The following is a 12,361-nucleotide window of genomic DNA, read 5'->3' as shown; positions in this document are numbered from 1 at the left end:
CGTAAAATGCAAAAACCCATTCGTGCGTGGACTCTGATTCGGATTGTCAAGATTTTTGTGCAGAGGTGGTGTACTTAAATTCTCTTTCTGTAGGTATAGCAGATTTAGCAGATTTCTTGTCCTAAGAAATATTTAAATATTCGTTTTTACACAGGTCTTGTCTAATGAAATGGCTAGTTTCATGATGCTTCTAAAAACAGTAAATCTGTAGTGTAATAATTTTTCTATCTACAATGGAATTCAAACTGTTTTAATTCATTCTGAATTTGCTCAGTATGAGAATCTTCCGAATACCACTAAGCAAAAGAGGTCAGTCTCTAAATAGAGATTTTAACAATTTTATTTTTCCTGGAGCAGGCAAAGCATTGATGTAATGATTTTTAAATCTGTCAACTCAGACCAAAACATTAGTTGTTTCGCTGTATACCCATTGTTCAATTTTGTTGTCGCTTCATCTAAGCTTTTTAATTTGTGTTTTTGGCAGGGTCAAATACAGATCGTACAAAAAGCTCCAGGCTCACTCCCTGGACAGTTGGCTCCAAGGAAGAGAGAACATATTGAAGGGCTTTCTTTAGATTAACCGTTCCCTTTTGGCAGTGCTTGTGGACATCCAGAATTCACTAACTTCACTGTCGGATTCGTGGGATGCCTTGATTACATCTTCTACCAAATGGATCATCTCGCTGTTGAACAGATAAAAGCTCTTCTACTTTAAATATTGGAAATAAAGTACCCTGAATTATACTTAATTCATAGCAGAAATTAACTATCAAAGAATTGATAAGGCGGGTTGCCATTTGTACCTTTTGAAATGAGATTCCCCCCTCCCCCTTCAGCACCACAAACAGACAGAATTGCTGACACCACAGAAAATGAGGACTTTTTGCAAAAACCATCCTAAACTCTATTCAATTTCGAAGCCATTAAAATTGTTAACCCTTTTCTATACACATATTCTTCAAATGAACTTCTTGCTCTTGTATTGTTCAGCTGCTAGGACCTATTTTTACGAATTTCTAAGGAAAAAACTTCAATCTGCCCTAGACTTTTGTCTCATTGTTAGCTACTTAATGGTTCCTCAATTTACAACAAGGCTTACAGCCTACAGTCATCCCAAACCCAGCTCACATGCAGCAACTTTTATGTTAAGCATCCATAAAACATATAAGTCCTTTCTCAAAAGACCTAATCTAAATAGATTTCCCCTGTTTAATAATATGAAATTTATCTCATTTCCCAGGTGATCCCGATGCCCTCAAAAGAAGAGTTCACCCTTTATACTGCCATTCCCAATGTTGTTTTTGAGGCAAAAGCAAAGCATTGATGTAATGATTTTTAAATCTGTCAACTCAGACCAAAACATTAGTTGTTTCACTGTATACCCATTGTTCAATTTTGTTGTTGCTTCATCTAAGCTTTATAATTTGTGTTCTTGGCAGGGTCAAATACAGATCGTACAAAAAGCTCCAGGCTCACTCCCTGGACAGTTGGTTCCAAGGAAGAGAGAACATATTGAAGGGCTTTCTTTAGATTAACCGTTCCCTTTTGGCAGTGCTTGTGGAACTCCAGAATTCACTAACTTCACTGTTGGATTCGTGGGATGCCTTGATTACATCTTCTACCAAACGGATCATCTTGCTGTTGAACAAGTAAATGCTCTTCTACTTTAAATATTGGAAATTACACTGAATTATACTTAATTCATGGTGGAAATTAACTATTAAAGAATTGAAAAGGCGGGTTGCTGTAATGAATAAGAGTCGGTTTTCGGCACCATGTAATAAATAAGAGTCAATTGAAAACTTACCTTATTCTCATTAGTGATGTGATAGTAATAAAGTTCAAAGATAATAACCGTTTCGGAACCAGCTGATCTTTGTTAACGTAGGATCAACAAACTACAAGAAATGGAGTGAGAATTAAAGACACGAAAGAGCGACGCCAAAAACGACCGTTTTTTGGCACAATTTAGGCCAACAGGGATTTTTCTGAAACCGGGCCCAAACGATACCTTATGATACCCTAAAACTCTAGTTAAAATTTTAGCTTGAGTATACACACGGTTTTTGAGAAATGAGGGGGCAAAGTTGCCAAATCGCCATCATTCTGAACAGCATTTCTACAGCAAAAAGACGGGAAAAATGGACGAAAAAGTTACACATTTGATGGGTTTCAGCTGTAAATGTTCTTATTGGGCCCCCAAGCATTTGACTGTGTTCAGTTTCAAAAATTTTGGTCGCCCGGTGGTCCAAAATTGGGGAGAAATCGTTGACAAATCAGGATTCTTTGTCAAATTTTTAAAAATGGAAATAAAATTGTCGGTCTGCTGCAGTTTTCATGGCTATCAATGTTCATATCGGTCCTCAATGCATGAACTTGTGTTCAGCTTCACAAATTTACATCCCACAGTGGTCAAAAATGGGGGAATTAGTGGACAAATTAAGATCCTCAGGGAAACTTTTTAAAAATGAAGTGAAACTGTTGGTCCCCAGTAGAGTTTAGATCCCGGAAAAATTCTTTAAATTCTTTTTTGGACTGTTTAAATCTTTTTGTAATTTTCTCTCTCCATTTTTCCTTCTTTTTTTAAATTTCTAAAAGTTTGCAAATTTTATTGAGATAATGCTACAAAGTCTATTCTATAACAACGTTCTGTAAACAATACGGTCTGACTTGTAATAATTAAAAAAATTAAATACATGAATTTTTCCGGAATCTAAACTCTACAGAGGACCAACAGTTTCACTTCATTTTTAAAAAGTTTCACAGAGGATCTTAATTTGTCCATTAATTCCCCCATTTTTGACCACTGTGCGATGTAAATTTGTGAAGCTGCACACAATTTCATGCATTGAGGACCGATAAGAAAATTGTTAGCCATGAAAACTGCAGCAGACCGACAATTTTATTTCCATTTTTAAAAATTTGACAAAGAATCCTGATTTGTCGACGATTTCTCCCCATTTTGGACTACCGTGCGACCAAAATTTTTGAAACTGAACACAGTCAAATGCTTGGGGGCCCAATAAGAACATTTACAGCTGAAACCCATCAAATGTGTAACTTTTTCGTCCATTTTTCCCGTCTTTTGCTGTAGAAATGCTGTCCAGAATGATGGCGATTTGGCAACTTTGCCCCCTCATTTCTCAAAAACCATGCGTATACTCAAGCTAAAATTTTAACCAGAGTTTTAGGGTATCATAAGGTATCGTTTGGGCCCGGTTTCAGAAAAATCCCCGCTGGCCCAAATTGTGCCATTCTTGGCGTCGCTCTTTGAGGTAAGTTTATAACTGTATTAATCCGAAAATTCATGGAAATGTTGCACAAAATACGAAGAACAAAAGCAGATGAAAAGTTGACGAGATGAGTTTGAGAGAGATGCGATGCACTTTTAAGTGTTGAGAATGAAAAATACTCGATGAGAAGGAACTAAAATGGTCACTTGAAACTTAGAAATGAGAGAGGACCTTTGATCGAAAAACGTTGAGAGAAGGTGTACGTTCCACGGGTCTGAGGGATGGAAGAAGACCTTTGAGAAGCTTTGGTCTAGAGTCTGAAAGATGGGAAAAGACCTAGATTTAGGCGCAGGGCATGCTTATATAGACTTGCTGATGTCACGGGTGGCGAGACAACAAGTCTATGCGTGATTGGCTGGCTATAATGTATGTAGCTATCAGTTGCAAGTTTAGTAATAAAAATTAATGGAGATGAACTGAATGATAGGATGTAAAGAAGATTTGAGATCGAAAAATGAACCTGTATGAAATGGAAAATGGATGTAAGGAAAATAATGAAAAGTTTCGACAGTTGCCGTTTGTACCTTTTGAAATGGAACCTCCACAGTACCACAAAAAGACAGAATTGCTGGCACCACAGAAAATGAGGACTTTTTGCAAAAACCATCCCAAACTCTATTCAATTTCGAAGCCATTAAATTTTTTAACCCTTTTCTATACACAAATCCTTCAAATGAACTTCTTGCTCTCGTATTGTTCAGCTGAATGGACCTATTTTTACGAATTTCTAAGGAAAAAACTTCAATCTACCCTAGACTTTTGTCTCATTGTTAGCTACTTAATGTTTCCTCAATTTACAACAAGGCTAAAGCCTACAGTCATCCCAAACCCAGCTCTCATGCAGCAACTTTTATGTTAAGCATCCATAAAACAGATAAGTCCTTTCTCAAAAGACCTAATCTAAATAGATTTCCCCTGTTTAATAATATGAAATTTATCTCATTTCCCAGGAGATCCCGATGCCCTCAAAAGAAGAGGTCACGCTTTATACTGCCATTCCCAATGTTGTTTTTCCTTCAGACCATTTAGCATTGGTAGCAGATCTGAAGTGGTTGTGATGACTGTTATTTTTATGTCAACTCTGCATATGTCAAGAAATTGGACCTGAAATTTCATAGGGCATTAGCTCTAAACTCTGCCAATTCAAATGTTACGATTGTTAGAATCTTTTTTCATCATCAGCTCTTGATAATGATAGACTGTGGCAGAGCCTATGATGTTCAAGCGCTTCATGGAGTATTATCTAAAGAGCTGTGAGAAACTGAATCTCTCGGTCAAATGGACAGCTCTGATCCGAAATAACTTAAGTGCTTTTGACTTTGCCTAGTTTTCTCGACATTATATTTTTTATGCCAAAAACTAAGCAACATAGTGCCTTAAAGCTTTTGTGAATTTTCCTCAGATTGTCCAGAACGTAGTCACACAATTTCAAGATAGCATGTAGCATAGTTTTCTGTTAAGAAAACAATACATGATAGGAAATTAGGCAAGGTCTAATGCAGGGAAGCTAATTGGACTGCATTATGCAATTTGGACCTATAAATTCCGGCCCGGTTTAAAAACAACGTATGTGCCATTAGTTTCCCTATGCACATTAGTGTTTTTTCAGATGAGCCAGAATTTGTAGGTCCAAATTGCAAAATGCAGTCCAATTCTGGTTAAAGCTGTTGGAAACATGGTCTCTGTATCAGAGTGGATACTCTGAAACCCTTCTCCCTACGGGTGACACATAAAGCCAATAACGCACAGGTGTTGCATCCTCTCTCGTTCTCTCCTCCTATTATTGGGGTGTAGGCATTTTCACCTCAAAACTGCAGGATTGAAAAGTCAAAACCTCGTAACATTGTTTAAGAGTGTATCTAATGTGAGAATTTTTTATTCTCATTGCAATTCATTAAATTTTTAAAAATCTGCTTCAAAAAGTGTGTACCCTTCCATTGGAATGCATGGTATTTCAAACTGCGTGCTGCACGCTTCACCTCCAAATCTAGTATTGGAGTATAGGCTTCTGCACTCACGTGCAAATTACCTTGATACGTCACTCAGCGTTTTTTCAGGAATGACCTTTTTATTATTTTTTTTCCTGAAAGGTTCATATCAGGAACATTCTCAAACATTTTGGAATGAAGCTCATGATGGCAGAATAGTATATGGATCTCTTAAAAAATAATTTTTGTATTTCAATTTTTCAATCCTCTCATATTTTGTCAAGACGCTTAAGAATATTTTTATTATTAAATGTTTGTTAAACTGGACTTTGATTCAGACGGTTAACAGTTTTTTCAGCCAATGAAAACTATTGCTTGTGTCTTTGATTACATCTTGAGGTTCCAAATGCATGAGATGAATTTGATCATGATAAACTTGAAAAGAAACTAAGCTTATCTATCTTTTTTATTTAAGTCATTTTCATTAACATTATTACTTATCATTAATTAAAGCCAAAGTCACTTTTAGAATCTAATGTTTTTGACAAAACATTTTCAAGTGTCTAACTTACCCTGTAGTTTTCAATTATATTTCCTCAATATTTTTTACTGAGCAAATTGTTGTCTGTAGAGAATACTTTTTCTATGATCTTCTAGAAGATAATACTCCTATTAACACTCGAACCAAACGGTACTGTGCATCCATAGTTTATGTTACATTTAATTTTCATGAATGAGAGTAAAGCATTTAGTTTTGTTCAATTAATAGTTTCTATTTTGGTCCATGTTATTGATTTATTTTTGCATTTTTTACATAAAATTAAATGAAAAAACCAAGAAAAATAGTTTTAACTAATCAAACAATCTCAGTTCTTCAAACATGACAAGAATCGCTGAAACCATTTTCTCATCAAGATTTTACCATCCTTTAAATATATGAAGGAATGGACTTTTCATTTCACACTTGTGTGTCAATTTCGTCATGTCACTATCAAAAGTCTTCCTCCGGAATTTTTTGTTTTTTGTAAACTTGTCCAGAAGAGCAATTTAATTATTAATTACCGTAATCTGTTTAATTGGGGGAAAATATTCAGAATTTATGCTGAAACTTTCTAATAATCTGTTTTGAAAGAAAAAAACTATTTTGTGAATACATTATTTTTTAAAAGTAATTTTTCGAAAAACTATTTTGAAAATTTCTTCAATTTTTTTCTTCATTGATTTGGAAGATCGCGCATATTCATAACATGATTTTGCCTGAAGGTAAGTTAATTTTCTGTGTTAATTTTTTTCCCTCTCTCTCTCTCCAGTTGATTTTTTCCAAGCGTATACAGCAAGTACACTTTGAAAACCTAATATTTTTTATTCAGTCATCAATGATTTTAACTTCTTTATAACCATGCTTTAATCGGGCACAACAAGAAATGTTATTTTACATCAGTATGTTATTTTTTTTTTTTTTTTTGTCTTCCATTACTTCTTAAATAATATCCTTTCAGATCCGGGCCGAGATCTTTACATACTTTATTACTCCTAATCTCTCCTTCCACATCATCTGTACGTTTTCAACCCAAGGTACCCACTATAATTCTGATACAATATATTTTTTTCCAGGTGTGAAAATAAAAAAAAACTAGTCTGGCACTTGTATTCCGACCGGAAAAAAAGTAATCATGATGAAAACTCATAATGCTACTCAATTAGAAGGACTATCTAAACGATTTTTCCTTGGAACAAGATGTCTTGTCTGCAAGTATTCTCATTTTATCTACTAGCTTTAATCTTATAGGCACATGGTCGTACTTCCTCTTTGAACTGATTTTAATTTTTTTCTTTCAGGATATGAGAGTAAGAATAAACTCCTCGGATGGCTAGCTCCGATCAGATCAAAGGACTTGTGGAAGTATGAACAACCAATGCAAATGGAGGTGCATCGACACGTATGTTTTTAGCTCATCTCAAATTTTCTCAATAACAAGAAAATAAAATATGCAAAACTCCCAATTATCCGAATGCAATGTTGTCTAGACTTAGGACCATCCACATCAATTGACATGTGTGCGCAATTGAATAGCAGGTCAAGGCAAGCTGCTTTCAGTCAAAATTTTGAGATATTTTCGTTCTCAAGATAGAGAAACAAGTTTTTCAAAGGAAGATTCATCCCTTAACACATCCAGGCAGGCTGTGTTGGGTAGAAATTTTGGAATATTTTCAAGATAAAGAAACAAGTTTTTCAAAAAAAGACTCATCCCTTCAAACATGTAATGTGCTCTATTCATGAATATCTTTCGGCAATTAAAAATGTCGTTTTCTCTATTGATTATCGGAATCTTTTCCTTATCAGCACTAGGTCGACCTCTTTTAGAGGATTGTCTGACGTTATTCAAGCATGGAGAGTAAGTGCTAGAAATCATAATAAAGGATCCTTTGTCGCTGTCGTAAAATGCAACAACCCATTTGTGCGTGGACTCTAATTCGGATTGTCAAGATTTTTGTGTAGAGATGGTGTACTTAAATTCTCTTTCTGTGGGTATATCAGATTTAAAAAAAAAATTTATATGGATCTATGAAATGGAAAAAAATCACGGAAAAAGAAATCGTGGGGAAAAAAATGTCTGCTCTGTTATTATCTTTTGATGTGATCCGATACAAAAACATCTTTTTCGTTTTGTCTTGGTAGGTGTTCAAGGAAGAGATAATCGAAGAAAAATCAAGCCCGCCAAAATTTTTTGTTCAGCTTGGAGACCAACTCCCAAGAAAAAGAGGACGTCCACGGAAACATGACATATCTCTAAAGGTATGCAAGATCTCTCTGTTTTCTGAAATTGTCCAGAGCTATCAAGTTGCTTGTCTTGTTATGATACTGTATCTTAAGTATAAAGTGTTGTTACTATGAGAACTCTACTCTGGTGCACTGTTGAACTGAAAATTTCTTGTCCTAGAAATATTAAAATATTCTTTTTTCCAAAGGTCTTTTCTAATGAAATGGCTAATTTCACGATGCTTCTAAAAACAGAAAATCTGTAGTGTGATAATTTTTTAATCTACATGGGATTCAAACTGTTTTAATTCATTCTGAATTTGCTCAGCATGAGAATCTTCCGAATACCACTAAGCAAAAGTAGTCTGTCTTTATTTAGAGTCTTTAACAATTTTATTTTTTCTGGAGCAGGCAAAGCATTGACGTAATGATTTTTAAATCTGTCAACTCAGTTAGACCAAGACATTAATTGTTTTGCTGTGTACTGATTGTTCAATTTTGTTGTCGCTTCATCTAAGCTTTTTAATTTGTGTTCTTGGCAGGGTCAAATACAGATCGTACAAAAAGCTCCAGGCTCACTCCCTGGACAGTTGGTTCCAAGGAAGAGAGGCCGTCCTAGGAAAGTGGTAAGATACCCTTTTTTTTGCATAGAAAATAAAATAATACTATTGACATTTTGCAAATTGAAGTGCTTTTTTGACGCCTTTTGAACAAATACTGTTTAGAGGAGATTTAGTATTGTCAACGCTCAGATATTTTTTGCTGAAAACAGCATTTTTGAAACTGAAAAATTCAATATCCCTTAGTTCTGGTTCGATTTGACTTTTTGATTCAACTGGTAAGCTTTTCTCTGTACCATGGTGTTGGCAAAACACTCCTCTAAGCTGTGATGCCCACCCTTATTGCACTTTTAAATTTTTCGGTATTCAATTGTTTTTTTGTTTTTTTTCATGTGAGGTCTTGTCCAGTGTTGTAGATATTTTTCCTGTTTTGATACTTCTGTAACTTTTCTTTCTTTTTTTTCCGAAATAGTCATTGGGTACTCCAGTAATCCCTCGCACTGGTCCTGGTCCAGGGCGCCCTAGAAAATTACCGGTTAGTTACTATATTCACATCAACAATTTACCTCTTGCATTCTCTCATATCAATGTTGAAATTAAATTGCAAAATGCGCAAAATCTACACTACCTATATCTCTATTATAAATGTTTCGGTTTTTAAATACTTTTTCATGGGTGGTCTTGTTCAATGTTGTTGATATTTTTGCTGTTTTCATACTTCTTTAATTTTTCTTTCTTAAATTGTCATTGGATACTCCTGTAATTCTCCGCACTGGTCCTAGCAAGTACCAAATAGTTACTCTTTTCACATAAATATTTTGCTCTTACATTGAATCATATCGATGGCGAAACTGCAAAAAACCGTATCTCGCACACTGAGTTTCTAAATCTTCGCTTCCTTCCTACTTTATGGAAGGAGATGGAGTCATTACTATCCCTCGAAATTTTCACGAAATATTTTTCACACAGACGAAAAAGATTTTGTTCTATACTTCTCTAATTTTTTTCCTTTTTTTCTTTCATAGTTGTTAAATTATCCAGTAATTCCACGCATTGGTCGCGGCCCAGGGCGTCCCAGAAAATTACCGGTTAGTCACCCTCTTCACATCAACATTTTACCCACCCTTTTCTGTTTTCGAAAGAAAATCTGGCCGAATATTTAGGTCATCGATAGGGTAGCTTTAAATCAAAAGGACAAAATACATCATGACCTAGTATTTAGTAAATTGGACGGATTTAATTCAAAAAGAATTATCTCCATTGAGACTTGGGCCTTAAGGTTTTTAAGCATACAGAAATAATAGGGCTTTCGTTACTATGGAGATAATTTTGTAATAATTGAAATAAGTCCAATTAGATTATTAGCTGCAAACAAGATACATGTGTTTGCAGTTACACCATTGATATGCTCTGCTTTGATCCCGCCACTGATTATAAGATCTCATTAGTCTCAGAAAGCTGAAAGTCTTTGGGCTGGAAAGATCAAGAAAACACTTAATTCTATGGAAGGAGAGCAAGAGCACTCTAATGCAAGTATCCAGACAGTTCTCAAGGTGGAAGTTTCGTACTTTAAAATTTTCCTCCGCCAGTTACGTTTTACTACCACCTTGACCAAAAAAATTGTATAAAAACCTGTGTGGATCATAAATTTCAAAAAGTCTAGAAATTGCTAGATCTAAAGAACTTAAAATCATATAAATAAAAAAATGTCAAATTAACTAGTTTGATAATATTATCTGAACGTATAATTTACGTTAACTTTGACAGAAACGCAACATGTCATATTTCAGAAAAAAATGAGATGGGAGTAGTTTTGAATTCAGGCAAACTGGAAATTTTCTATTCTCGAAAATTTTTAGTCGAGGAAAAGTATTTTAAACGTGAAAATAGTTGTTAAACTTAGTCCTCAATATTGAGTCTTATGGAGCAGTAAAACTTCGAACCTCTTTTCTCGTTTTGAACTTCATGCGATTTGGTGCGTTTCCGCTGAACTTGGCTCCATTGCATTTGACCCTCTATTTTATCTTTTATAGCCCTATGCTAGGGCTGTTTACGCGACTAAAGAAATTATGTACTGCGTATAAATGAAGACAATATCATGCTCAATTTGCCTTTTGCTTGAACATTCTCAGGTGATACTCAAATAAAATGAACGAAAACTACAGATAGGAACTACAGGAAAGCTGCCCTAATTTGATATAATGAAGTTGAGGAAAAAACTTCTATGCCTCATACGTTCGTGTTTCGCTTGTTTCAGGTTCCTCCACCCCGAGAAGACTCAAATGACGGTCTCAGTGATATCAGTCAAATTCTTGCCAACTGTGCCTCCTATACAGAACTAGAGCTCCCTCCGTCTCTTTTTAATTGAGCCATTTCTACGAATGATTAACAACTACCACTATTTATATAATTTTTGTTTGTTTTAAGTTCCTTTTCAAAACTTCTGAGTGTTCCCTTTAAAGCCCCGTAACAACAGTACCACTAGAAGGATGCTAATCTCAATTTACGGTTGTCCAAATCCCTCATTACTGTCAAGGAAATTATGCCCTACAGTTGATTTACCCTCTTGGTCTATCTTTACAAGTTCTTAAGAAACATGTCCATAACGCTTTTGGAATTATGTAACATAATTTTTTTCACTGTAATTTCAATAAAACTTGGAGGATTCGGGGAAGTCAGGTGATAAAATTGACTCAAAAACACTCCGGTAGAGAAGGTGATACCAAAAAATTTTTTAAGAAGAATTGGAATTTATTCTCTTCATTTTTCTAGTATTTTGTGTGTATTAAGACTCTTGAAACACAGATTTTAGAGGATTATGAATTTGGAAGGAAAATTGAGCGTGTTGAGGTTAATTTCCTGTTTTGAAACAACGATTTTCTAAAATCTGTGTTCCGATTTTCTTGAAATTTCTAATATTTTTTTTTCCCTAAAGTCTGTAGAAATCTTAATCTCCTGCGTTAATTGTTTTGCTTTTGAACTTAGTTGTACTATAAACGTATTTATGCTTAATCTCTTGTCCTACCAAATACAAAATTATGATGTAAGTTATTGTTTTTCTATTTTTATTTTAACTATTTTGTAAAAGTAGATTTTATCAGCAGCGTTGTATTTAACCCAGTATATTAATGGGGAAATTTAAGAAACTAAGAACTTGATCACAGCATTTCAGAATCTCCGCTGTTGTTTCATGAACATTGCTATTTGAAAACTTCTAAGCATATGTTGCAGGGGATGAAGAAAAAATTCTTTGAAAAAAATTTTATTATGAAAAAACGAACAAAATAATTTTCATTAGGCTAAATGAAACAAAACACCTCCAACAAGGCGAATCAGCATACATGTTTTTTGACTGCTATCATCGATACTCATCATGGTATTCATTTCAGTGTACGTTACATGTAGTATTCATCACAGTGTATTTTTGAAATCAGATTGATAAACTATTTCCTCTTTTAATTCCTTGTAGTGCTGGATTTTGCAACTGTATAATTTTGTTAATAAACGTTCAAATATTTGTTGTTTTCATGTTGTTTTTATCAACAATCATCGTAGTCAAGCTTTTGCTTCAGTAAAGAATATCGACGGTGAAACTCGAGTTGAAACCCAACTCGAGGTGACTCCCAAACAACTTATCTCAGTTTGCGATGTTGCAGACTTCCTGCCAGGTTTTATTTTTAAATGGAAAAGTACTCAACGGCTATTTTTAAAAAAATGCCATAATTTTTCCTCTCCAAGCGAAGAAAATTCCGTCGAAACTGCAAGAAATTATGCTCATTTGTGCACCTGTAAAAAAGTAAAATGAGAGCGGAGATTTTT

At 34.7% G+C, this 12,361-nt stretch overlaps 1 protein-coding gene across 1 annotated transcript; it reads left to right on the top strand.

Moving 5' to 3' along the window:
* The first annotated feature begins 5,811 nt into the window (after positions 1-5,811).
* LOC109031829 (uncharacterized) lies at positions 5,812-12,059 on the top strand. Its single transcript, XM_019043611.2, has 6 exons — positions 5,812-7,161; positions 7,902-8,018; positions 8,525-8,608; positions 9,015-9,077; positions 9,568-9,630; positions 10,800-12,059. Exons 1-6 carry the CDS (start codon positions 7,138-7,140, stop codon positions 10,908-10,910), a joined length of 462 nt encoding a protein of 153 aa, XP_018899156.2. The 5' UTR covers positions 5,812-7,137; the 3' UTR covers positions 10,911-12,059.
* Positions 12,060-12,361: the final 302 nt, after the last annotated feature.

Source organism: Bemisia tabaci, chromosome 5 (genome assembly GCF_918797505.1).
Source record: "Bemisia tabaci chromosome 5, PGI_BMITA_v3".
Taxonomy (NCBI): Eukaryota; Metazoa; Arthropoda; class Insecta; order Hemiptera; family Aleyrodidae; genus Bemisia; species Bemisia tabaci.
This window is presented reverse-complemented; position numbering and strand designations above follow the sequence as displayed.

Bases quoted from the DNA above. Each gene is read 5' to 3' on its own strand.
- LOC109031829 (XM_019043611.2), top strand. From the start codon at position 7,138: ATGCAAATGGAGGTGCATCGACAC. The intron at 8,019-8,524 runs GTATGCAAGATC...TGTTCTTGGCAG, and splicing joins AACATGACATATCTCTAAAG to GGTCAAATACAGATCGTACA. The intron at 9,631-10,799 runs GTTAGTCACCCT...CGCTTGTTTCAG, and splicing joins GGCGTCCCAGAAAATTACCG to GTTCCTCCACCCCGAGAAGA.